At 33.8% G+C, this 20,989-nt stretch overlaps 6 protein-coding genes across 9 annotated transcripts; 4 read left to right on the forward strand and 2 right to left on the reverse strand.

The window, feature by feature from the left end:
• Nucleotides 1–29: 29 nt before the first annotated feature.
• Nucleotides 30–2,014, forward strand: LOC100123580 (tyrosine--tRNA ligase, mitochondrial). The gene is made up of 3 exons (XM_001607186.6): nt 30–398; nt 520–1,418; nt 1,514–2,014. Exons 1-3 carry the CDS (start codon nt 235–237, stop codon nt 1,897–1,899), a joined length of 1,449 nt encoding a protein of 482 aa, XP_001607236.2. The 5' UTR covers nt 30–234; the 3' UTR covers nt 1,900–2,014.
• On the reverse strand, nt 1,896–5,591 carry LOC100123575 (coiled-coil domain-containing protein 40-like). Of its 3 annotated transcripts, none has more exons than XM_016989372.3 (8): nt 5,475–5,591; nt 4,897–5,111; nt 4,202–4,824; nt 3,877–4,120; nt 3,397–3,807; nt 2,512–3,324; nt 2,292–2,450; nt 1,896–2,216 (listed from the first exon to the last, which is right to left on the reverse strand). In XM_016989372.3, the coding sequence occupies exons 2-8, from the start codon at nt 5,071–5,073 to the stop codon at nt 1,989–1,991; spliced, it is 2,655 nt and encodes an 884-aa protein (XP_016844861.1). In that variant the 5' UTR covers nt 5,074–5,111; nt 5,475–5,591; the 3' UTR covers nt 1,896–1,988. The 3 variants fall into 3 exon arrangements, with proteins under 3 accessions (XP_016844861.1, XP_016844862.1, XP_001607230.2); XM_016989373.3 differs by having other exon boundaries at nt 5,479–5,562; XM_001607180.5 differs by lacking the exon at nt 5,475–5,591 and having other exon boundaries at nt 4,897–5,318.
• An 83-nt stretch (nt 5,592–5,674) lies between these two features.
• On the forward strand, nt 5,675–7,988 carry LOC100123569 (histone chaperone asf1). The gene is made up of 3 exons (XM_001607173.6): nt 5,675–6,372; nt 6,723–6,838; nt 6,936–7,988. The coding sequence occupies exons 1-3, from the start codon at nt 6,264–6,266 to the stop codon at nt 7,305–7,307; spliced, it is 597 nt and encodes a 198-aa protein (XP_001607223.1). The 5' UTR covers nt 5,675–6,263; the 3' UTR covers nt 7,308–7,988.
• On the reverse strand, nt 7,699–13,790 carry LOC116417685 (arrestin domain-containing protein 3). 2 transcript variants are annotated; one of them, XM_031932037.2, is made up of 7 exons: nt 12,951–13,790; nt 12,454–12,576; nt 12,159–12,385; nt 11,906–12,085; nt 11,633–11,830; nt 11,400–11,514; nt 7,699–11,329 (listed from the first exon to the last, which is right to left on the reverse strand). In XM_031932037.2, exons 1-7 carry the CDS (start codon nt 13,060–13,062, stop codon nt 11,166–11,168), a joined length of 1,119 nt encoding a protein of 372 aa, XP_031787897.1. In that variant the 5' UTR covers nt 13,063–13,790; the 3' UTR covers nt 7,699–11,165. The 2 variants fall into 2 exon arrangements, with proteins under 2 accessions (XP_031787897.1, XP_031787898.1); XM_031932038.2 differs by having other exon boundaries at nt 12,454–12,624; nt 12,951–13,770.
• A 201-nt stretch (nt 13,791–13,991) lies between these two features.
• Nucleotides 13,992–17,282, forward strand: LOC100123555 (E3 UFM1-protein ligase 1 homolog). Its single transcript, XM_001607157.6, has 5 exons — nt 13,992–14,324; nt 14,535–15,112; nt 15,194–15,340; nt 15,427–16,779; nt 16,855–17,282. Exons 1-5 carry the CDS (start codon nt 14,245–14,247, stop codon nt 16,995–16,997), a joined length of 2,301 nt encoding a protein of 766 aa, XP_001607207.1. The 5' UTR covers nt 13,992–14,244; the 3' UTR covers nt 16,998–17,282.
• Nucleotides 17,283–17,364: 82 nt separating this feature from the next.
• On the forward strand, nt 17,365–20,770 carry LOC100123547 (triokinase/FMN cyclase-like). Its single transcript, XM_001607146.5, has 10 exons — nt 17,365–17,800; nt 17,967–18,036; nt 18,126–18,236; nt 18,313–18,401; nt 18,488–18,704; nt 18,785–19,030; nt 19,103–19,489; nt 19,558–19,811; nt 19,923–20,050; nt 20,136–20,770. Exons 1-10 carry the CDS (start codon nt 17,678–17,680, stop codon nt 20,239–20,241), a joined length of 1,731 nt encoding a protein of 576 aa, XP_001607196.1. The 5' UTR covers nt 17,365–17,677; the 3' UTR covers nt 20,242–20,770.
• The last annotated feature ends 219 nt before the right edge of the window (nt 20,771–20,989 follow it).

Consider the following 20,989-nt stretch of genomic DNA (forward strand, 5'->3'; position numbering starts at 1 on the left):
TGGGAGAGTATATTTTTGCGTATGCGCATAGACGACGAGATTTCGGAGCACACGGCGCAAGCCGCATGTGAAAACAAAAAGTCCGAGATGACCGCAAGAGTCTGATGTAAAGAGATTGTTGTTTATTGAAATCATCCCGTTAGAATGTTGTAAATACTAACAGTTTTTGTTGTCAGCTGCGACATTCATTCATTAATTGGGCGAACGCCAGTGCAGTGTACGAATCTTTGAAAAATGCGGGGGGTCAGTTTTTTAAGGTTACGTCGGTGTCCCGGCAAATTACTTCAAATTAAAGAACTTTGTAGATTTTATTCTGCAGAACCGAAAAATAAGCTTAGGAATGTATTAAAACTAAGTGACAGAGGCATGTATCAAGAGATATTCCCTGACACGTGCGTGTAAGTACTCGCGCATATAGTTCACAACAAATAAATCAATAAAATTAATCAATAAATGCGTCTTTGGTAAATTTAGTAATGCTGAAATGATTATAACTATATGTTTTATAACTTCTTATAGAAATCATGTGTCAACCCTTGTGAACCAAAATCCCCAATGCGTCTACGCAGGATTTGATCCCACAGCAGACAGCTTGCACATTGGAAATTTACTGGTGTTGATGAATCTCTTACATTGGCAAAGAGGAGGTCACCAAGTCATTGCTGTTGTGGGTGGTGCTACTGGGTTGATAGGGGATCCTAGTCATCGAACAAATGAGCGAGTAGCTTTAGATCAAGATGTACTAAATTCAAACATTACTTCTATTAAGAAAAATATTGTGACACTATTTGAGAACCATGAAAAGTATTTCTGGAAAGATAAGCAGTACCCACTTCCTCCTATTAAAATAATTAACAATCTCAGTTGGTATAAAGATGTAAATATTCTTGACTTTATAAGAGACATTGGAAAGCATTTTAGGATGGGAACCATGTTAGGTAGAACTTCCGTACAATCTCGTCTGAAATCAGAAACTGGAATGAGTTTTACTGAGTTCACCTACCAAATTTTCCAAGCCTACGATTGGCTGCAATTGTTGAATAAGTACAACTGCCGGTTTCAAATTGGTGGCAGTGATCAAATGGGAAACATCATGGCTGGCCATGAATTGATTTCTCGAACAGCAAGATTAAATGTTTTTGGCTTCACATTGCCTTTGATAACTGCAGAAGGTGGTAAAAAGTTTGGTAAATCCCTTGGTAATGCTATATGGCTATCTCCAAAAAGGTCATCCAGTTTTCAAATGTACCAATACTTTATAAGAACAACTGATGCTGATGTCGAAAATTATTTGAAACTCTTTACTTTTCTACCTCTTAATCAAATCAATCAGATCATGGTTGAACATAGACAAAGTCCAGAAAACCGTAAAGCACAACAGATATTAGCCGAAAATGTTACACTATTAGTGCATGGAGGTAACTGTTTATTTTACTGAAACTATATTAAAAAAAAACTACTAAATGCTACAAAATTTACAGTGAAATTAACTTACAATATTTAAATTTTCCAGATGAAGCATTACAGGCAGCAAAAAATGCCACTTTATTGTTATATGATAAGTCGATAGAATCATTGTCAATTATGTCTCAAGAACAGATTGCAGCAGCCTTTGAAGGTGCAAATATCGTAGATATAGTACCTGATGATAGCAATATGACTGCTTTTGATCTTGCTATGAAAGCTAAATGTTTTAAAAGCGAGAGTGATGCTGTTAGATTGATAAAAGCTGGAGCATTTTACATTAATTACAAAAGAGTTACAGATCTTGATGAAAAGATAAAATTTGGTAAACATATATTGCCAAATTATATAACACTTATAAGAACTGGAAAGAGAACTTATCATTTAGTGCGATGGCTGGAATTACAAAGAGTTGAAAATGAAAGTAGCTGTTAAAATGTTAAAAATTGTATTAATTTTGTGTATTATACATGTAAATATAAAAGTTTACAAATATTATCCACTTATGCAATTATAAGTTTTGCTTAAGATGTTTGTAAAGTTAGCAGTATTTTTCGTATATGATTTTTTAAAAGTGGGAAATCATGTTCTGTTTGTTGCATTATTATTTTCAAATGATTATTTACATCTTGTTGATTTTGCCATTCTTCATTCAAGGCCATTTCATTCTTAATCACTGGCTTGTATCTACCATTTTTCATATCTTGAAGCATACTAACTTTACGTTGCTTTCTAACCAACACTTCCAAATTCTGAAATTCCCAAAATAAAATAAAAATAACAGTCTATTTATTATACATTAATTAATTCTAGAGAATCATATTTACATGATGCTTTATTAGCTCTGCTTCCATAATTTGCTTTTCTATATCTGGAACTATATCTTCATTTTGCCTAAGTAATTTCTGACCTTCATTCAAGTAGTCTAATAATTTTTTTTGTTCAGCATCTATGTTTCCAATTTTATTTTCGATTTGTTTCGTCTCCTAAAAGCGCAAGTACTCAGTAAAATGTACAAATGTTATTTAATAGTGATTACTCAATTACCTTTGTGATTTGTTTTATCTTTGCTTTTTGATCATCCAGCCTCTTTCTAAGTACTATTCTCTGATTATGTTGGCTTTTTGGATTCTTCTTTTCTCTGGCCATTGCTTCATCAATGATATTGTCTCTCCTGGAAATGCAAAACTCCATATCCTGTACTAGTTTTTCTTGTGCCTTTCGAAGATAAGAAAGACGCATTTCCATTTTATGTATTTCACTTTTCATCATAGCTATATCACCACCTGTATTTCTCTCTTCCTTGTAAGATTTGTTTGTTTCATTTGCTAGTTGAACCTTTTTCTCCCACGAAAGACTTTCTTGCTGAGCAGATTTTAATTCCTGCTTTAGAGTAACTTTCTCATCATGTAAGTGTTTGATATCAGTCTGAAGCTTTATCAATTCCATTTCTGCATCCTTCAGTGACTTCACATATTCGCTTTTAGCTACATTATTCTTATCTTCTAATTCATTTTTCAATTCTTTTTGCGAAGCAAGTCGAAGATTGATTTGTATAAGTTTTTGTTGTAAAGCATTCGTGGTCTTGTTCATATTTGCTTCTTCTTTCTTCTGCTTTTCCAATTCCATTTCAAGTTTAAAATTTTTTTGTTCCATCAACATTATGTCTTTACTAACGACGCTAAGGTCTTGCATTTGTATATCCCTTTGTTCACTCAAAGTAAGCATGCTGTTTTGTTGCCGAAGCCAAAACTGCTGAGCTTTCTTTATTTTTCCCTCAGTTTCGTCAATAGTTTTTTCCATGGAGGTAATTTTAGCATCCAAGGGATTCGCCTCTTCTCTATTTGTGACTGCTAAGATCTAAATAAAAATGTATCATTAGATTTGTTCTCTTTGAATGGAAAATGAAAATTTTTGAGAATTAAAAAATACCTCTTCTATTTTTTTGTTCAAAATTACTATTTTCCGTTCTTTTTGTTTCAGCAATACATCGTAGTTTCGGTACTCTGTTTGCAGTTTTTCAATATCTTTTTGCTTGTCAACATTTTTTTGCACAACAGCCTCTAGGTCAAACTTTTCATTTTCAATGAATGAATTTAATTTTTCCAATTCGAATAAGGATTTGCCATACGAATTTTCGAATCGCTTCAAATTCAATTCATTTTCCAAAATCGAATCCTTTGCTTCATGAAGTAATTTATTCAAATACCTCACGGCTTTATCGTGAGTAACTTTATCATCTAGTTTAGCTAAGATATCATCCTCCAAAACCCGTTTTTGAATCTCAAACTTGCTTATTTCTTTGTTCAAAGATTTTTCTTCATTGAGTATGGAGTCATATTCCTAAAAACAGAAAAATTGAAGAACAAAACGATTTTTTTTTCAAAATGTATAAATTATCTGAATACATACAGTGACTGCAATGGTAAACTCTCTTTCACTCTGTTCAACAAGTCTAGAAATTTTTACAAGATTAGACTCTAAATTTAAATATTTTTCTTTTTCATTGTCAGAAATTTTTTTTATCAATTTGATTTCTTCATTGATTCTTGATTGTAGAGATGTTAGACGTTCATTATTCTCCATTTCCTTGTAAGAATCTTTTTTCAGCTTTTCTACTTGTGCTTGTAAGTTTTGCAAGGACTCGCGAATTTTCCTAATAACCAAAGTTAAAAAATGATTATATATTCTAATAGTGCTACTATGAATTAAAATATTTCATTGATTGCTTACAAACCTTTGTTCAATAATAATTTCTTCGTTTATCTTATCTCTTTGACTTATAAGATTTAGAACACTGTTCCAAGCACTGTACAAAGTCTTGTGTTCCTTTTCTAATCCTTCTAAATCAGCATTAGCATCAGCAATTGTCTGGCTTAAAGCTATTTTTTCTTGATCTTTTATTTGCAACTGCTCATCAAGATCTTTAATTTCACTCTGGAGCTTCCAAACTTCATCTTCTAGCTTGTATAAAACAAAATCTTTTTGTTGTTTTTGGTAGAGTAATTCGCGTTCTACAGCAGCATCTTTTTCTGATATTCTCTGAGAAATGGTCAAGTTTCCAGCTAATTCATTTTCCCATTTAGAAAACTGCTGCTGCAGTGCATCAAGGCTTTCAATACTTTGCAACAGCTTTTTCTCTTTCAACTTTTTATCTTCTAATTCATCATTAATTTTTTTGTGTGTTTCTTTAATTTTTCTCAAACGATCTTCGATATCTCCTCTCAAATTAATAACTTCAGCCAACATATCCTTGTAATTTTCAAGGGCTGTCTCTTGTCGATTAGCTTCTTGTTGCACATCGTACAGAACAACACCTTCATCTTCTCTAGTCTTATTGGCATCTTTAATGGCGCCTTCCTAAAAATACATATAGTCAATACTTGAATAGAATGAATAAATTTATACTCATAAACTTGTGATATATCTTACAAGTTCACTAATTTCATCGGATAACTTGTTATCAATACGGAGAAGATGGGACTTGAGAGCATCCTGAAATCTTTTCATTAAAGGATCATCAGGATCCAAAATTTTAAATTGATTCTCATCAACATCCGTCATCCATTGCTGCTTGGTTGGAATTAAAACGTTCTCCTGGTAGTGCATTGACGATCTTGACTGATAACCATCATCTTCGCGTTCTTCTAAAAAATCAAAATCTCCCCCTTCAACAGCCATGATATTGTATTGAGATACTAATTTTACAATAATATACTGATTGTATCACTTAGAATACTAAGAAAAATATCTACAAAGTATATTGGGAATAGCAAAAGGTGCAGTGATTCAAAATTTGATCAAACAGACACACTAGTGTAACCATGGCAACTTTTTCATGTTATTATGACTCATTTCTCAATAATTGCAACAATTCTATAATTCATCAACGGAATATCAAACATTGTTGCAGTTACTTATTTGAATTACATTATTTATAATGCAAGAAAAACCATACATTCGGCAATAACTTATTGATCATAACGTATATTCATATTATGTTTACTTACGTACACGAAAATCTTCAAAACCAGTATGTCTTGCAAATTATTTACAAAAGCACAAGACATGACGAAAAATTCGTTACTCGTTCAAAAAATTTAAAGATAATTCAAAAACGTTCGCACTTTGCACCCGCCTAGGTTGGCCAACAAAACATAACTTATATCTCAGATCTCTTTTGTGTTGGTGCCACTGCATTTTTCGTATATCTCGCGCGCACGGCGTACTACTGGCTATAACTGGTCTGGTCTTGCAGTTCAGTACCTCAGTGCAACTATAGAGCGAGTATGGTGTCCCGCGAACCGAAAAGCGCGGCAAAATATTAGAGCAGCCTAGCGAGGATTGGTCAAGCCACGGAGTCGCTTGAAGACGGAGCCAAATTTTTCATGAAAATCGTCACTGCGAAAACCCGGAAGCTTCGATTTTCATTTCGTTTGCCGCCAAAGCTCACGCCCGCCGCCACCGTAGTCGTTCTCGCGCGCTTTCGTAATTCTGTTTATTGCCCGGTCGCACGTAGGATAGCTCTGCTTCGCGATCGCAACTCGCCGTCGCATTGTGTTCGGGAATAAGAGTAGTCTCGTCCCGCGCTAGAGACGCGCATTGAGAAGGAGAAAGAGAGAGAGAGAGAGAGAGAGAGAGAGCTTCCATCGCCTTCGAGAAAAAGAACAAGCCGTCGTCCTCACCTGTGGGTCTGCGTCGTCCCTGCGCCCAGAGAGCAGCAGTCGTGTTTTTCCCGAGAGACGCGTCGGCGAGGATATCTGCGATAGCTTGTGCGCACAGCAAAGGAAAAGAGAAATATGGCCAAGGTGCAGGTAGCCAACGTCGCCGTCCTCGACAACCCGTCGCCGTTCTCGAATCCCATACAATTCGAGATCACCTTCGAGTGCATCGAGGAGCTCAAAGAAGGTTAGCGTAACTGCACAATTATTGCGAATTATTGGAACATTTCTTTGCTCGGCTGATTGTTTCGTTAATTGGCTATGCAGGACGACGCGTGACTTATGACGTTTGAATAACATAACGCGACCATTTAGGTTTACGGAAGTTTTTGTAACCGTCGCTTCTTCTTTCTTTATCTCTGTCTTCTTACTGGTTATTGGGCCTCTCAATTAGAATACCAGTACAGACAAGTTGGATGACTGTTTGCACTCTTTATCCGTTTAGCATTCTCTTTTGCTCACTTAACCTAATCTGACTGATTTTATTAAATGCATGCTACTTATGACAAATTTTAACGTTGTTCTTCCTTTTTTAAGATTTGGAATGGAAGATGATTTACGTTGGCTGCGCTGAGTCAGAAGAGTTCGACCAAATCTTGGACACAATCTATGTTGGACCCATTCCTGAAGGAAGACACATGTTTGTGTTCCAGGTATTATTACACTCATTTGTGCAAATACAAAATTTTCCATAATACTGACGTATATGATGGTATCAATGAGATGCAATAATTCATTGTCATTTTTCAGGCTGATCCCCCAGACACGAGTAGGATCCCTGTGAACGATGCCCTGGGTGTTACTGTAGTGTTATTAACATGTTCCTATCGTAGTCAAGAATTCGTAAGGGTTGGCTACTTCATCAATAATGAATACACGGATCCAGAATTAAGGGAGAACCCGCCACCACAGCCTCAATTTGATAAAGTGCAAAGGAACATTTTGGCTGATAAACCACGTGTAACTAGATTTAAGATAAACTGGGATGATAGTTCAAGCTCACCAACAAATGCTATTACGGAAGGCATGGATGCGCAATCAGGGGTGGAAGAAACAACACAAGATGTTCCTTCAACTTTAGGTTTCACAGAAAATACACAGAATAGTATGGAAGTAATGTAAATATTTATGTTTAGTTTTTTTTCTTCATTTTCAACAATTTTGAAATTTTAACCAACTGTACGTGCTGTTTTTGCCAGGAAACAAAAAAGATCACGTTTTTTGCGAATATGGCTTAGATTAAAAGTTAAATTTTTTATATTTATATAATTCATTACTGCCGTTCATAATCATTTCACGTTTAATTTATGCATTCTACATGTACAAATGACTTGCCTACCAAGTCTTTAATTTAATTAGAACTGATATAAAGAAAAAGTATGTAGAGTAATAATAACTGTGTTGAGCAAAATTAATGAAAAAGTATCTTCCTGAGTGATTCGATTGATTCATACAATCCAAAATCGTTTGTGCTTATTAGTGTATAATTTTAACTATTTCAGAGGAGAACCTCTTTTTGTATATTTTTTATGGATCCAGTACTGTCTATTATTAATTATAGTTTTATCAAATAATCTCATAGTTAAAAATGGTAATTCTATAACGTCAGGTAGTCGAAACAACTGAATTATACAAAATCCAACTACTACTTTTGTAATAAGCAGATGATTGAAATTTAATTCCTTAATTCATCATTATTAGTTCAATGTTTATCAGCGCCTAGAAAATAAGATGGGAGTTAATACTCTAAAGGTTCATGTATATATATACATATATTAAAAATAACATTGTTTTCTACTTATATGAGATGACTATTCCATTGTTTCACCTTTACCGAAATTATTTTTCTAATGCAAATTAGGACAAAGCAATATGCTAATAACAAAACTTCATGTATAAACATTTATTATACACGTATCTTTCAATAATACAAAGGTAACGAAAGGCATACAGGTAGCAACGGCATAACAACATTGTAACGATTTTCCTGGATTAACAGACAAAATTACATTGTCTTAATTTTCTTTCAGCTATCTGTATGTATGCTGTTATAATGCACACATACTTTTGTAATAAGTATACATTTCCAACTTGAATGATTACTTCAAATATCAAATAACTAACTTATAGTAAATATATTTTTTTATCATACAATATACTTAAGTTCTAACGTCTTTCGTGAAATATATTATATAACATTTATTGTTATATTATTTCGACCCTGCTACGTGGAAAATTTGTTTAGCACTTTTAAACAGTTATATTTTTGTGAACTAAATACGGACTCATTACAAAAGAATTCTCGTTTCGAATTTTTAAATTATTCGCCCACAATTTTTGGCGTAAATTTTGTCTCGAAATTTATCTTGTGTATGTGAATATGTGATTGATGTGCGTACCTGTTCTGGCCGCATTTTTAAATGCTTTACGTAACACATTGTGATAACGTTTTTCAAAATTCTTAAAATAAATACAAAACATCAGTACAAACGTCATTTCTAGACAACACTTTAATTTCAATACCTTAATCAATAATCCATTCGAAAGGTGTTCCACTTTAAAGAGTCAATTCACGATTTTTTTCTAAACTAAATTTAGAAAATATTCTTACATTGAAACATTGATCAAACATCGTTTGGCTGATTAAGAACAAAAAAGTAATAAAAAGTACGGCAACTTCTCTCAAGGCTCAACGATTTCATATAATATTATAAGCACTTCTACAGTCTATACAAGTCTAAAATCTGCACGACCGTGCAGTAACTTTCTTATTTCCTAAAATTTCTTTAGTTTTTTTTTGTTACTAAGATGCATTTTGTGCTTGGGTTTTTTCAGTTTACACCTGTACCATGTTTTTTTTTAGTCGTAAAATCGTTAAATTACTCGACAGTTACTCTAATCGAAGGGCGCTACTGCTCTCCGTCAAGAGTACGAGCAATTGACTAGGGACTTTAAATTTATATATATATGTGTGTGTGTATTATTCTTTACGATTAAACATTGAAATTTCCATCGGCAAAAGTGTCTATATCAAAATCAACATTATTGCTGGATATTTACGCGTGTATAATGTATTAGAATTTCATAATATACGATATAACGCGTATTTTTAAAAGCATCTTTCAAATTAAACCGATTTACTGTTGCCTCTCTTTTTAAGCACTTCCAATTTATATACAAAAAACTTTCTTTGATTAGATATTCACGTCGTCTAGAGGCACTTCTACACAATTTATGTACTTTTCAGATGTTAGAATGTACTTTCATTCTTATTGGTAAATAAACTGATGCTTAATCGTGAACAAAAGTCTAATTTGCAAAGTAGGCATCTACACGTCTTTTTGCTATCGGCACTAAGTTCCTTAATTTGTGGGAAGACCATTTGAACAAGTATTTAATATCAGACTATTGGTTTTTTTCTTTCTATACAATCTCTTACATTGTATAAACGGTCTTTGAAGAACGTCTAGTTTTTGTAAAAAAATACAAACATGACGAGGATTGAAATTTTTTTTAGCAATTTACACATGCATTTCCTGAGGCTTGTCTGGGGTATGTAAACCGTCTCTGCGTGGAGAGATGCTGAGATTGGTTTGAATAGCACATATAGAAATCACGAATTATTCGAAACATAAGTATTTTTTATCTTTCAAACTGTATATTAAATAAACATGTTGGTTTAAATGATCACGTATGTTTAGCAAAAATAAAAAATTGCTTATTGCAGATCAGTGTTATCAATTATTCTTATTATTAGATGACTATGGCGGAGCAGCTATATTGCTGGCATATGGTACAGGTGTGATAATTTTATTTGTATTGTCTTAATAACCACTGCAAACTGCAAGTATCTGTTGGGCTAACGGCAATATATGATCAGGCAAATGTAAGTTTATCATCTAATAAATGTGTCAAAGACTTAGGATACGCGCGCTTGCACTCGCGTACACAATAAAATACATCATTATAAAATTTGCAGTTAATAACACGGAATTTTCTTTAAATACTTCAAGCTCTTATACTACCGGATCATCAGTCGTAAAAGTAAAATAACACAGTTTGAAACGTTTGGCTTTTGGTTTTAAATGGTTATACAGTAGCGCTGTGGGTGATTAAACATCGACGATAATATGCACGTACCGTTATCAAAATATGAATATACAATAAAACTTATATTATACTTTTTGTGATTTTGTTTATCACCTATGTGGTTCTTACGATATTTCATTGCATGGAAGAAGCCATTTTTCTGTACTTGCGCACTCGAGCCGAGCACACCAGAGTTAATCTTTAGGCCTGTGCATTGTTATTTTATGAAGCCCTAAGAATTCGATTAAAGCATACGTATATTTATTATTTTATAGATTATCATATATTCAAATAAAATAATTTAAAGTAACTATCTTTCTTATAGTTATAGTTAAACATTGATGCATTTTTTAGCGTATATAATAATTCGATAAACGTCATAACGTTCATGATACATCTTTGAAAGCGTCGCTATAAGTAACTGTGTAGCGTTAATTAATATTCTAATTTAAACATACAATAAATTGGTCCATCTAAAATTCTTTTATGACTATATAGTAGCCCAGTTATAATAACTAATATGCACTCACACATTCATCATTCATTTCTGATTTCTGTAATGACTAAACTGTCATCAACAGATCATGATTTTTCCACAAGTCACATTATTTATTAAATATTTCGTTAATGAAATTTTGTCAATTTAATAATATATACGTACAAATTTAAAAAATATATATAATCTAACGAAATAAATATCTTTGGCTTTGTGAGAAAGTTAGGAATGCATGTATCCAACAATTTTATACATTGATAATCTGTATTACGTTGTATTAATTTTGTCAAAATAATGATTTCAGTCATACTCCTATATTGATTGAATACCATTTTTTTTTCAAAATACATTTAACAGCATACTATACAAGCTGCTTGAAAACGTTTGCCTTACGCTTAGCGATTTTGCGTTTTCTTCTCGTTGGCTATGCAAACATAAACTGGTCTGTATAGAATCAATGGTGCTTGAGTTGTTAGGTGATCACTGCCGTCATAAACTTGTCCCAATAAAAACTCTGGTCCAATATAGCATCCCCCTTCTACATTTTCCATTGCAGTTTCTGTGTTTAAGAAAATAAAGGTACTCAACTCATTGTTCTTATTTGATGCAAATCTTTTTTTAATACTAACCGTATTTAATTTGTGGCTGCTGAGTTAAATTTGGTATCCTGAAGGGCACCGTTGCTACTGTTATTGGAAAATGCATCTGCATATCTTCACCTGATTTTTCTAATTGAACGCTCACCTTGAAGGTAAAAATATGAATTTCAAGTAAGAATTATAATTCGTGTTTCATAAAAATGTTCTATGTCAATATATAGTGTAAAATTTTATTAATAAAGAAATTAAGTATACTATATTACCTTTAGAACATAGTAAATTTGTATTAAACGACAAACACCAACTAAAGTTGGTGGGCAAACAGGCAGAATCATCTTTTTTGATGAATCCCATTTGATTGCAGTGCCGGGTGGAACTGGTTCTCCTTTGTATTCCATGACAACTTTTTGCTGCTCTTTACTAGTGCCAAGAACTCCTCGATCGATGAAAAATTCAACATACTAGAAATACTTTTGCTTTAGTATCTATTACAATAGTATTGGCTTAGTTTTTAATTTATGTAATAAACATAGTACCTGAGTTAATTTAACTTGTAACCATGCTTTTTCAATCCCTTTATTATCAATAGCAGCTCGTAATTTAATGCTTTCACCACAAACATATGCACTTCTTTCTAACTGTGCACTCAATTCAACTGGATTCCTTCGACAACAAAAGCAACATGATGTTCTTACTTCACTTCCTATCATTGGTTTCTGTAATAGCCCAAAAATGTTCAATACATTACAGTAATCTCGGAAAAATTAACTATCTCGGAATGATATTTACCAAATATTGTTCATCCATGCAGTCTATATGAGGTCCAATGAGTGTGAAATATTTTAATCCTTGAGGGGGGCTTGCATAAGGCCTATCAACAGTTGCTTTTACATAATAACGAATGTACCCAGTGCGGGATTCAAAACTACAAGGTAACGCACTTTCTGGTAAATTAAATGTGAATGGAAATTGATGCTTTCCTCTTGGCAAAATTGGAATAGGTCCTTCAGATGAATCTGAAAAATAATTTCAGCATTAATGGCTTGAATATTGATTTAAACTAATAAAAAGTGAATAAAATTACCATGACCCCATACAACTATGCGCTCATCAACAAAATATTGATCATCCTTTACATTTCTTCTATCACCACTGACCAAAATTTTCCATTCAGCATGCGCTTGACCTCGCAATGACAATCTCATTGCTATATAAGTCCATTAAAAGGAAAAAATACAGTTTATACAAATGGAATCTTCTCCATGGAATATTTCAATATTTTAGACATATAATGACAGCAGCAAGAATAGGGTACATAGAAATAAAAAGATGTCAGGATAAAATTAAAATAGATTTATTTATTTTATAAATAATATTTTAACAGCTTGTACAACAGAACAAAAATAATGCATCATGCTGATAATTCAACTTATAATTGTATAAAATAATACTGCTTATATTATATCACATTTGCAAATAAATAAAGATGTATTGGAGATAAAATAAGAAACAGAAAAACTTCAAGCATACAAGTTGCATTGCTGACAAACATATATATCTATATGTTTGAAAGTTACATACATCTCAATTTGAAGTTCTCAGTTGTGTGCAAGATGACATGACCTTGAATGGTTTCCCCTGCATAATATATATCCTTTTCTAGCTTAATGTCGAACTCGCTAATGTTATCCATTGTTTCAAAGTACAAATATTGGAAAAAAAATGTGTATAGATACTAAAATTGTGTACATGTATATGTATGGGTATATAGATATAACAAAGCAGCAGAGTTCTTTGTTTGTAATAAAACAAAATACTAGTATCTGGAAGACAGTTTCTACTGTCTCTTGAGCAAGTGCTTACAAGCAAGTCCTAAAAGTTCTTTAAAACACGTCAAACAACAAAGTGTAGAAGCTCGTTAACAATGTATGCTATGTGTACTAAGTAATTCCAACAAAGTTTAGAGCATAAAGAGAAAACGAGCCAGAGTAGAGTAAAGAGACTTATAAAAAGATGTAGTAGAGTCAGAGAGCCTGAGTAAAAACAGCGAAGTAGGTACCACCCAACACTTTAGAGTCACATTTAGCTTCGCGATTTACGATCAACCATCATCACGACTATTATCACTGACCCGTCGGCTAAAGGATCTTCAAGTACATCTCGCAGTCCAAACTGGAGCAAACTGTTTCGTGCATTATTTTTCTCGGTCAGCGAGCCCATTCCCCGCTAAATACTCTATTACTACGGTCCTCGCGACGAGGCTCCGAAATTTTGGAGTAACATCGTCTTTTTCGAAAATTCGCGTAAAGGTGCTCTAAGTACTACGCTATAGATAACCGAACACACACGTCACAGCCTTTTTTTTTCGTGAACTCGTTTTCTCCCGCAGCACAGCCGCACTGACACTCAAGAGCTCACGACGACAATCGTCAATATATCAATACACACTTGACGGTGGTGTAGCTCTGTCTTTGTCCTCTCTATTACAGAACGAGGCTGCCTCACCATTGGCTGGTTTACGTTATACTCCGACCATTCAAATTCAGATCTTTCAGATGATGCAGAATTGTAAATCGGACCTATGCACCTGATGAACTGAATAATAAAGAAAGAAAGGTATACACACACGTCACACACACACGCACGCGCGCGCACACACACACACACACACACACACAACACTGCACCGCGACGTGATTCTATACAACCTGACGTGGAACGAAATACTCGGTTATGGTTATCATGTTAACATATTGTATATTTATCATGCGAAGTTATGTTGATTATTGAATGAAATTAATCAATGTGGAAATAGAAATATCTTATAGTATTGTAAATAATTCAAAACAACACCAGTGATAATAATTTAATCAAGATGACAACAGCAGATTGGGATGAAGTTAAAAGGCTAGCTGCTGATTTCCAAAAGGCACAGCTGAGCTACACATTGCAAAAGTAATAATTAATTTATGCTATTTTTTTTAAAGATGATTTAATTTATATTATTGAATAGTTTATGAATATATCATTTAAAATTAAGTGAATTAAAAGTAAATTTTTCCCATGCATAAACTGTTGATATTAGATTAACTTTGTTATTGAAGAACTACTAAAATTTTCAAATTTTTTACATAATGTAGTTACATATTGTTAAATATTCTGCAGGTTATCGGAGCGCAATTGTGTAGAAATTATTATGAAATTGACAGAAAACAAACTTCTGGATGTAATTTTTACCAATGATGGAAAGGAGTACGTTACACCCCAACATCTGGCCAAGGAAATTAAGGATGAACTTTATATTCATGGAGGACGAGTGAATTTAGCAGAACTAGCTAATATTCTAAATGTGGATTTGTCACAGATTTCAAAGATTGCTAGCGATATTGAAAAACATGATAAGGGAGTAAAAATAATATTGGGACAGTTAATTGATAGAAATTATATTGCAAAAATTGCAGAGGAAATAAATGATAAACTCAATCAAAATGGTTTCATAAGCATTGCTGATTTAACACTGAATTATGATTTGCCAGCAGAGTTTTTACAATCTTTAATTGAAAAGGAATTAGGCAAATCTATATTTGGCAAGCAAGATACACAGGATCCTCGCATCTTCTACAACCAGGGTTACGTAGCAAGAAATGAGGCCAAGATAAGGGGTGCTCTTTCAGCTATTACTAAGCCTACTCCTATTTCAGCTGTCTTAGGACAATGCTCCGTTCCAGAAAGAATATTCTTTGGTAAATTCATAATAAATATTGGCATTACACATAGATGTGCAGTAACTATTTGTTAATAAATTATTAATGTTTTCATAACAGCTATTTTGGAAAATCTTCAAGAGAAGCAACAAGTACCAGGTGTAGTGACTGGCAAACAAAGTAGTAATAGTATTTATGTTCCAACTATTTACTCCAAGACTCAAAGTGAATGGGTAGACAACTTTTATAAACAGAATGGTTACCTTGGTTAGTACTGATTATCAGTTGATTAAAATTTAAACAGCTTCTAAATAAGCAGCATGATTTATTATTTTTATTGATTGTGATTTCAGAATACGATGCACTGTCAAGGCTGGGTATCTCAGATCCAAAAAGTTTTGTCAAACGTCATTTTTCCAACGAAAGCTTGGTATATCTCGATACAGTGGCAGTTGGACCTGTTCTCATAGATCAAGTTGATGCAAACATTGAAGAAGTAGTTGCAACTGGATCGTACACCGATATTTATCCTCTTTTACCATCAGTCTTCAGCTCTCAAGATGTAGAAAGATTACTAAAGGAATCTTCCTCGAGGATGAAATCTTCTATTCACATTTTTGCTACAACAGTTATTGTATCTGATGCTTACTTGCAAGCTTTGTACAAACAGTTAGAACCTTTAGCTGAGAAAAAAGCCAAAGAGGCTGTTGAAAGTGGAAAGTGGCTTCAGTCAATTGTAGAAAATAAATTAAAATCAAAAACATCAGATGTCAGTGATAATAAAGTTGACAGAAAAGCTGAAAGAAGAAAAAAAGCGTCCAGTGGCAAAGCTGGGGGTGGTAGTCAAGGTAGAGAAACCAAAACGAAATCTACAAAGAAGAAGTATCAACAAGGTAAAAGTCAAGATTTTGACTCGGATGATGAGCCTAGTGGGCCAACACATGGAAAAGTTCAGCTAGAACTAGTGAATACTACTGATATTAAAAAAGAACTCAACAAAGACGAAAATTTGGCTGATATGGACGAGTTCATTGACGATTTGTCAGCTCACTTGCAACTACTACTCAACAAGCAAGTTGCAGTAATAGCTGAACAGTTATCACAAAAACACAAGAGTACAGATCTTAATGAAGTTGACGATCGCCTTAATGCAATAATAACAAACATGAGAGTATTTGACAAAGGCATCAAATGTTTGGATAAACATGATCAAACTCCAATGGCTAAATACCTGTTGAAAACTCTTGGTGTAGATTTTACGACGGAAATTTTTAAGTTAGCCGCTCATCAAAATGTTATACAATGTTCCCCCAACTTAACGTCTGAAGCTAGACAAAAAATGCTTCTTGATTTACCAAAAGAAGTAAAAGAGCCACTGACCAATTTGCACAAAGCTGTTGCGGGAAACTCTGTAGAAGACTTTTTTAACACTATTGAACCAGCAATGTCAGTGTGTTGTTTAGTATTAAAGAAATATGATAAAAAGAAAGATAGACCCGTTATTATTGGTCACAGAGAAGCTTTACTGGAGCAATTGAACAATACACAAGATCCTGCTCTAACTTTGCATTTGACAACCACAATACTGTTCACAGCTGCTACGCAAAACGCTCTTCATATGTCTGGGAGACATGTATCATCCATTCTTTCTTTTCTACAGCCACTTTTGGAACAGTCAACTATTGCTACACTCAATAAATATCATGGTAAATATTTATGAAAATTCATTTGCTAATCTTACTCGAATAATATTTAACAAAAATGCTGATTAATAATTTCAGATCTGGTACTGCAATATTTAACTTCATCTGATCCAGCTATAAAAGAAGAACTGCACAAACAGTTAGAAGATGGTCTTCAAGAAATCAAGAAGATCGCTAATGAATATAAAAAGCAGTTAAAGGTAGATAAGGCCCAGGACTAAGAGTGCAAGACAAATCATACTACGAAATTACGTTATTTGATGAAAGTGTATATTTTATTTTATAAACGTTTATAATCCCATAATTTCTAATTACAAATCAGATATTATTTTCAAAAATTTGAGTAATTGTTATTATTTAAGTCAATATAATATGAAAACTCTGTCCACTTAAAAGGAGAATCATACATTTGGTGCAACATTAATATTCTCGTCTGTTTAAAATGTATTGAACTTTTTATTAACATTTCTCTGCCACGTGAATATATCAAACCATTATCGCTCAAAGCATAATTTTTTCATTTACTCCGTACCTCGGCAATTGCTGCGTGATTTGTAAAATGTGTTATGGTAATTTTTTATAGACTAACTCTGTTAATGTCAGTTAGAAGAAATCGTAAAACGTTCGTTTTTCCTGATTTGTTTATATTTATAACATAAAATTTCTGTTTTATTATACTCGCGTCTAAAGTCGTGGCAAGGGCGTTCTTATTTATGATTACATAAGTCGTCAATGTAGCCGGCGAATGCATGGATCATCACAACAAGTGTACATTATGAAACGAAACATATTTGCTTAGGCTATGCCGCGACGATAATTTTTTTTTTTAACGCTGGACTCTGCTACTCCGACTTCTTTTGTGACAGATTTCGAAGCGCAGTATCATTCCATCCGTCCAAGCATGGCAGGGAAAAGTTTGCTTAACTCTCTCGCTGACGCAGTGAACGAATCCTTAACTGGTTGCATTTTAACGTATCCACACCTTGAACTTCATGCGTCAAAGAGAGTTGTTTTGAAGCCCACAGTAAGTTTATTATTACTATAGAGACGATTTAATTTCACACACATTCGACAAAATTATTATTATAAAGGCGTGAAGACACTTGGTTTAAACAATAAATAAAAGTAGATTCTGAATCTAAAGAATAAAAACTATTAATAAAATTATTGCTAAATTCACGATGTTTTAGTGGAATGAACCAAGTGATAAAGTGTCTGTGATAAGCGGAGGAGGAAGTGGTCATGAACCTTTTTCAGCAGGTCTGTACTTAATTATTTTGAAAATATATTTCTATCAGTTCATGTTCATAAATTGATCTGTAAATAATTTGAAATCATCCGAGTATTAGGCTTTGTTGGAGATGGCATGTTATCAGCATCAGTCTCTGGCTCGATCTATGCTGCGCCCCCTTCTGGTCATGTTCTTTACGCGATCCAGTCAGTCTCAACAAATAACAAAGGTACTAATATCGCATGTATTTATTTAAGGTCTAATTTACATCGTAAACAATTTAACCAAACGTCGCAATTTTTTAGCTGGATGTCTTGTTATTATTCCAAACTACACAGGGGACTGCTTGAATTTCGGATTAGCCATTGAAAAAGCCAGATACTTGGGCATAAAAGTAATTTTTTCTCAAAAATATCTTTGAAAACATTTTTTTTTTCTAGTAAAATATTATCATTCAAACTCTGTTTTTCTAAAATACAGGTCTCACAAGTTATTGTCGGAGAGGACTGCAGTATTCCGGATGACGAAGTGGGCAGAGCAGGAAAACGCGCTTTACCTGGTATTGTCCTAGTGCTGAAGGTTGCAGGTGCCGTGGCGCAAGAAGGTCATAGTCTTGAAGAGGTCACCAATTTCGCTCAAATGGTAGCGGATAATATGGCGTCTTGTTCAGTCGGACTAACAGCCTGTACAATTCCTGGTAAAAATTCAGTAAACAACCATTTTTTTCAAATTAACGCACCAGTACAAAATGTTCATAAAAATAATGACAACTTGTAGGTCAAGGACGCATGTTCGAACTACCAGAAGACGAAATAGAATTCGGGCAAGGCTTACACGGAGAAGCTGGCTACAAAAGAATCAAATTACAGTCTTCCTCCAAAACTACAGCCATTATGATCGACACTATTGTCAAAGCTCTCAAACTCGTTAAGGGGAATTCTGTGGCTGTTCTAGTTAATAATTTTGGCGGTTTGAGCCAATTGGAGCAAGGAGTCGTTGTTAAAGACGTTGTTACTCAGCTTGGTACAATATAAACCACTATATCCTTTTATGGAATATGAAAGTACACGCGTGAATAAGCACTATTTATTGCAGAAAACATGGAAATCTTACCATTACGAGTGTACGCGGGACTTGTAATGACATCCCTAGACAGCGTAGGAGTACACATCACTATCCTGAAGATTCCGGAAAATCACAAAACGGCGGTGATCAACGCACTCGATGAAAAAACAGATGCTCCAAGATGGCCCGGGTGTTCGTACAGTCTACCTTCAAAATATTACAACGCTCCTGCTAAAGAGGAAAAACTAAGTAAAACTCTCGTTGGTCCATCTTTGACCAGTGAGCAAGAGAAGTTATTAAAAATTTGTTTGGAAAAAGCTTGTCGCGAAATAATTGAGAGGGAAAAGATAATTAATGATCTGGATCGAGGCTGCGGAGATGGAGACTGTGGAATGACGCTCAAGCATCTTGGTGAAGGTAAGTATCAAATAGTTCATAAAATTCCAGGAGATATGTTTAACTTCAGGATTACAATATTTTTCTAGGAATACTTTCAACGATTGATAAACTGCCGCTATCGCATCTTTCGTCTCTATTATCCGAATTAGCAAATATTGCAGAGGACCACATGGGAGGTACATCAGGAGCTATTTACAGTTTGATGTTCACCGCCGCTGCAGTTGAAATGTCCAAGATTAACAATGCCGAAAATTGGTTGAAGGTTTGGGCGCAAGTTTGGCGTGCGGGAATCAACGGTATTATGAAATATAGCAAAGCCAAATTAGGAGATAAAACAATGGTAAGCAATTGGTAATGATGATTATGTAACTAACAAATGCCTAATTACTTAATATTCACTTTTAAATGGTATGTAAAATAAGATTCACTTGATTTCAAAATATTATTGCAGATTGATGTATTAGAGCCATCGTTAAACGAGCTCGATAAAAACTTATATCTTTCCTACAAAGAAGCAGCTAGAAAAGTCGCTATTTGTGCTGAGCAGCGATCTGAAGCCACAAAACACATGGTCCCGAGGTGATAAAATCTCCGTTTTTTGCGATAACTTTTATGATAATTGCAAACGCATGAAACTTGTGTTATTTCTTTAAATTAATTTCAGAGCGGGGCGAGCAAGCTATGTGAAACAAGCGGAATATTTGAAAGGAATTGATGCAGGAGCTTTTGCTGTGGCCACTTGGATAAATGCAATATCAGAAGCTCTATGAAACCTGGAAAAACGAGGGTTTAATATATGTATTTTAATCTCGTTGAATAGCGTATTGAATGTGTAAAAGCTACTGCTTCCTTTAAAACAATAGTCTTTTATTTACCAAAATCTAAGTACATATAAATAATGAGCATACATACACAATCTATAAGATGCAATAATTTTTCTACGCTTATTTTTATAATTACAATTATGAGGAAGTGTATTCGTTTAGAATCTAAATTTAAAGAAACCGTATACAGTTGCATGTTCGATTCTTAAGCTGCATTGTCACGAACAAGTGCAGAACATTTTATTTTGTTATTCTTACACATCGAAAATGGAATCGAACAGCAATATATGATTTTTTTACTATAGGTTTTGTATAAGCGTTTTTAACGGAACAAAAATCCGTAATATTGCCGCGGCTTTCCGGCTGCGACATCGTTGAAAACAGTGGCTAGACGTTACCACTCTTTGTAAACCTACGTATACATACAATGTACATTTACATATTAAATATCACAATCTATGATGAGAAGTCATAATTTTTTTGTATTACTTCGACGCGACGTTCCCACATTCGCACACAAACACACGTACTCGTGCAGTAACCTATAGAAAATTAATATTTAAGATGATCGATGTGAAAATTACGAATGTTTGTTATTAATAACAGGGGATTAATACTGATTTTTCTTTCTAATATCTCACAGTATTTTTTAAACGTACGTTTTACCCAATCAGAACAAAACGACATCCAAAAA

This window comes from Nasonia vitripennis, chromosome 5 (genome assembly GCF_009193385.2).
Source record: "Nasonia vitripennis strain AsymCx chromosome 5, Nvit_psr_1.1, whole genome shotgun sequence".
Lineage (NCBI taxonomy): Eukaryota > Metazoa > Arthropoda > Insecta > Hymenoptera > Pteromalidae > Nasonia > Nasonia vitripennis.

Coding starts and splice junctions, on each gene's coding strand:
- LOC100123555 (XM_001607157.6), top strand. CDS start 14,245: ATGACAACAGCAGATTGGGATGAAGTTAAAAGGCTAGCTGCTGATTTC. Junction 15,113..15,193: donor TCCAGAAAGAATATTCTTTG/GTAAATTCATAA, acceptor TTTTCATAACAG/CTATTTTGGAAAATCTTCAA. Junction 15,341..15,426: donor TAAACAGAATGGTTACCTTG/GTTAGTACTGAT, acceptor TTGTGATTTCAG/AATACGATGCACTGTCAAGG.
- LOC100123569 (XM_001607173.6), top strand. CDS start 6,264: ATGGCCAAGGTGCAGGTAGCCAACGTCGCCGTCCTCGACAACCCGTCG. Junction 6,373..6,722: donor CATCGAGGAGCTCAAAGAAG/GTTAGCGTAACT, acceptor TCCTTTTTTAAG/ATTTGGAATGGAAGATGATT. Junction 6,839..6,935: donor GACACATGTTTGTGTTCCAG/GTATTATTACAC, acceptor GTCATTTTTCAG/GCTGATCCCCCAGACACGAG.
- LOC100123575 (XM_001607180.5), bottom strand. CDS start 5,145: ATGGCTGTTGAAGGGGGAGATTTTGATTTTTTAGAAGAACGCGAAGAT. Junction 4,121..4,201: donor GAAATTATTATTGAACAAAG/GTTTGTAAGCAA, acceptor TTTGGTTATTAG/GAAAATTCGCGAGTCCTTGC. Junction 2,451..2,511: donor AGATAAAACAAATCACAAAG/GTAATTGAGTAA, acceptor TTGCGCTTTTAG/GAGACGAAACAAATCGAAAA.
- LOC100123580 (XM_001607186.6), top strand. CDS start 235: ATGCGGGGGGTCAGTTTTTTAAGGTTACGTCGGTGTCCCGGCAAATTA. Junction 399..519: donor ATATTCCCTGACACGTGCGT/GTAAGTACTCGC, acceptor AACTTCTTATAG/AAATCATGTGTCAACCCTTG. Junction 1,419..1,513: donor TACACTATTAGTGCATGGAG/GTAACTGTTTAT, acceptor TAAATTTTCCAG/ATGAAGCATTACAGGCAGCA.
- LOC100123547 (XM_001607146.5), top strand. CDS start 17,678: ATGGCAGGGAAAAGTTTGCTTAACTCTCTCGCTGACGCAGTGAACGAA. Junction 18,237..18,312: donor AGTCTCAACAAATAACAAAG/GTACTAATATCG, acceptor GCAATTTTTTAG/CTGGATGTCTTGTTATTATT. Junction 18,705..18,784: donor AACAGCCTGTACAATTCCTG/GTAAAAATTCAG, acceptor GACAACTTGTAG/GTCAAGGACGCATGTTCGAA.
- LOC116417685 (XM_031932037.2), bottom strand. CDS start 13,062: ATGGATAACATTAGCGAGTTCGACATTAAGCTAGAAAAGGATATATAT. Junction 12,386..12,453: donor CATAGTTGTATGGGGTCATG/GTAATTTTATTC, acceptor ATTATTTTTCAG/ATTCATCTGAAGGACCTATT. Junction 11,330..11,399: donor GCAGCCACAAATTAAATACG/GTTAGTATTAAA, acceptor TCTTAAACACAG/AAACTGCAATGGAAAATGTA.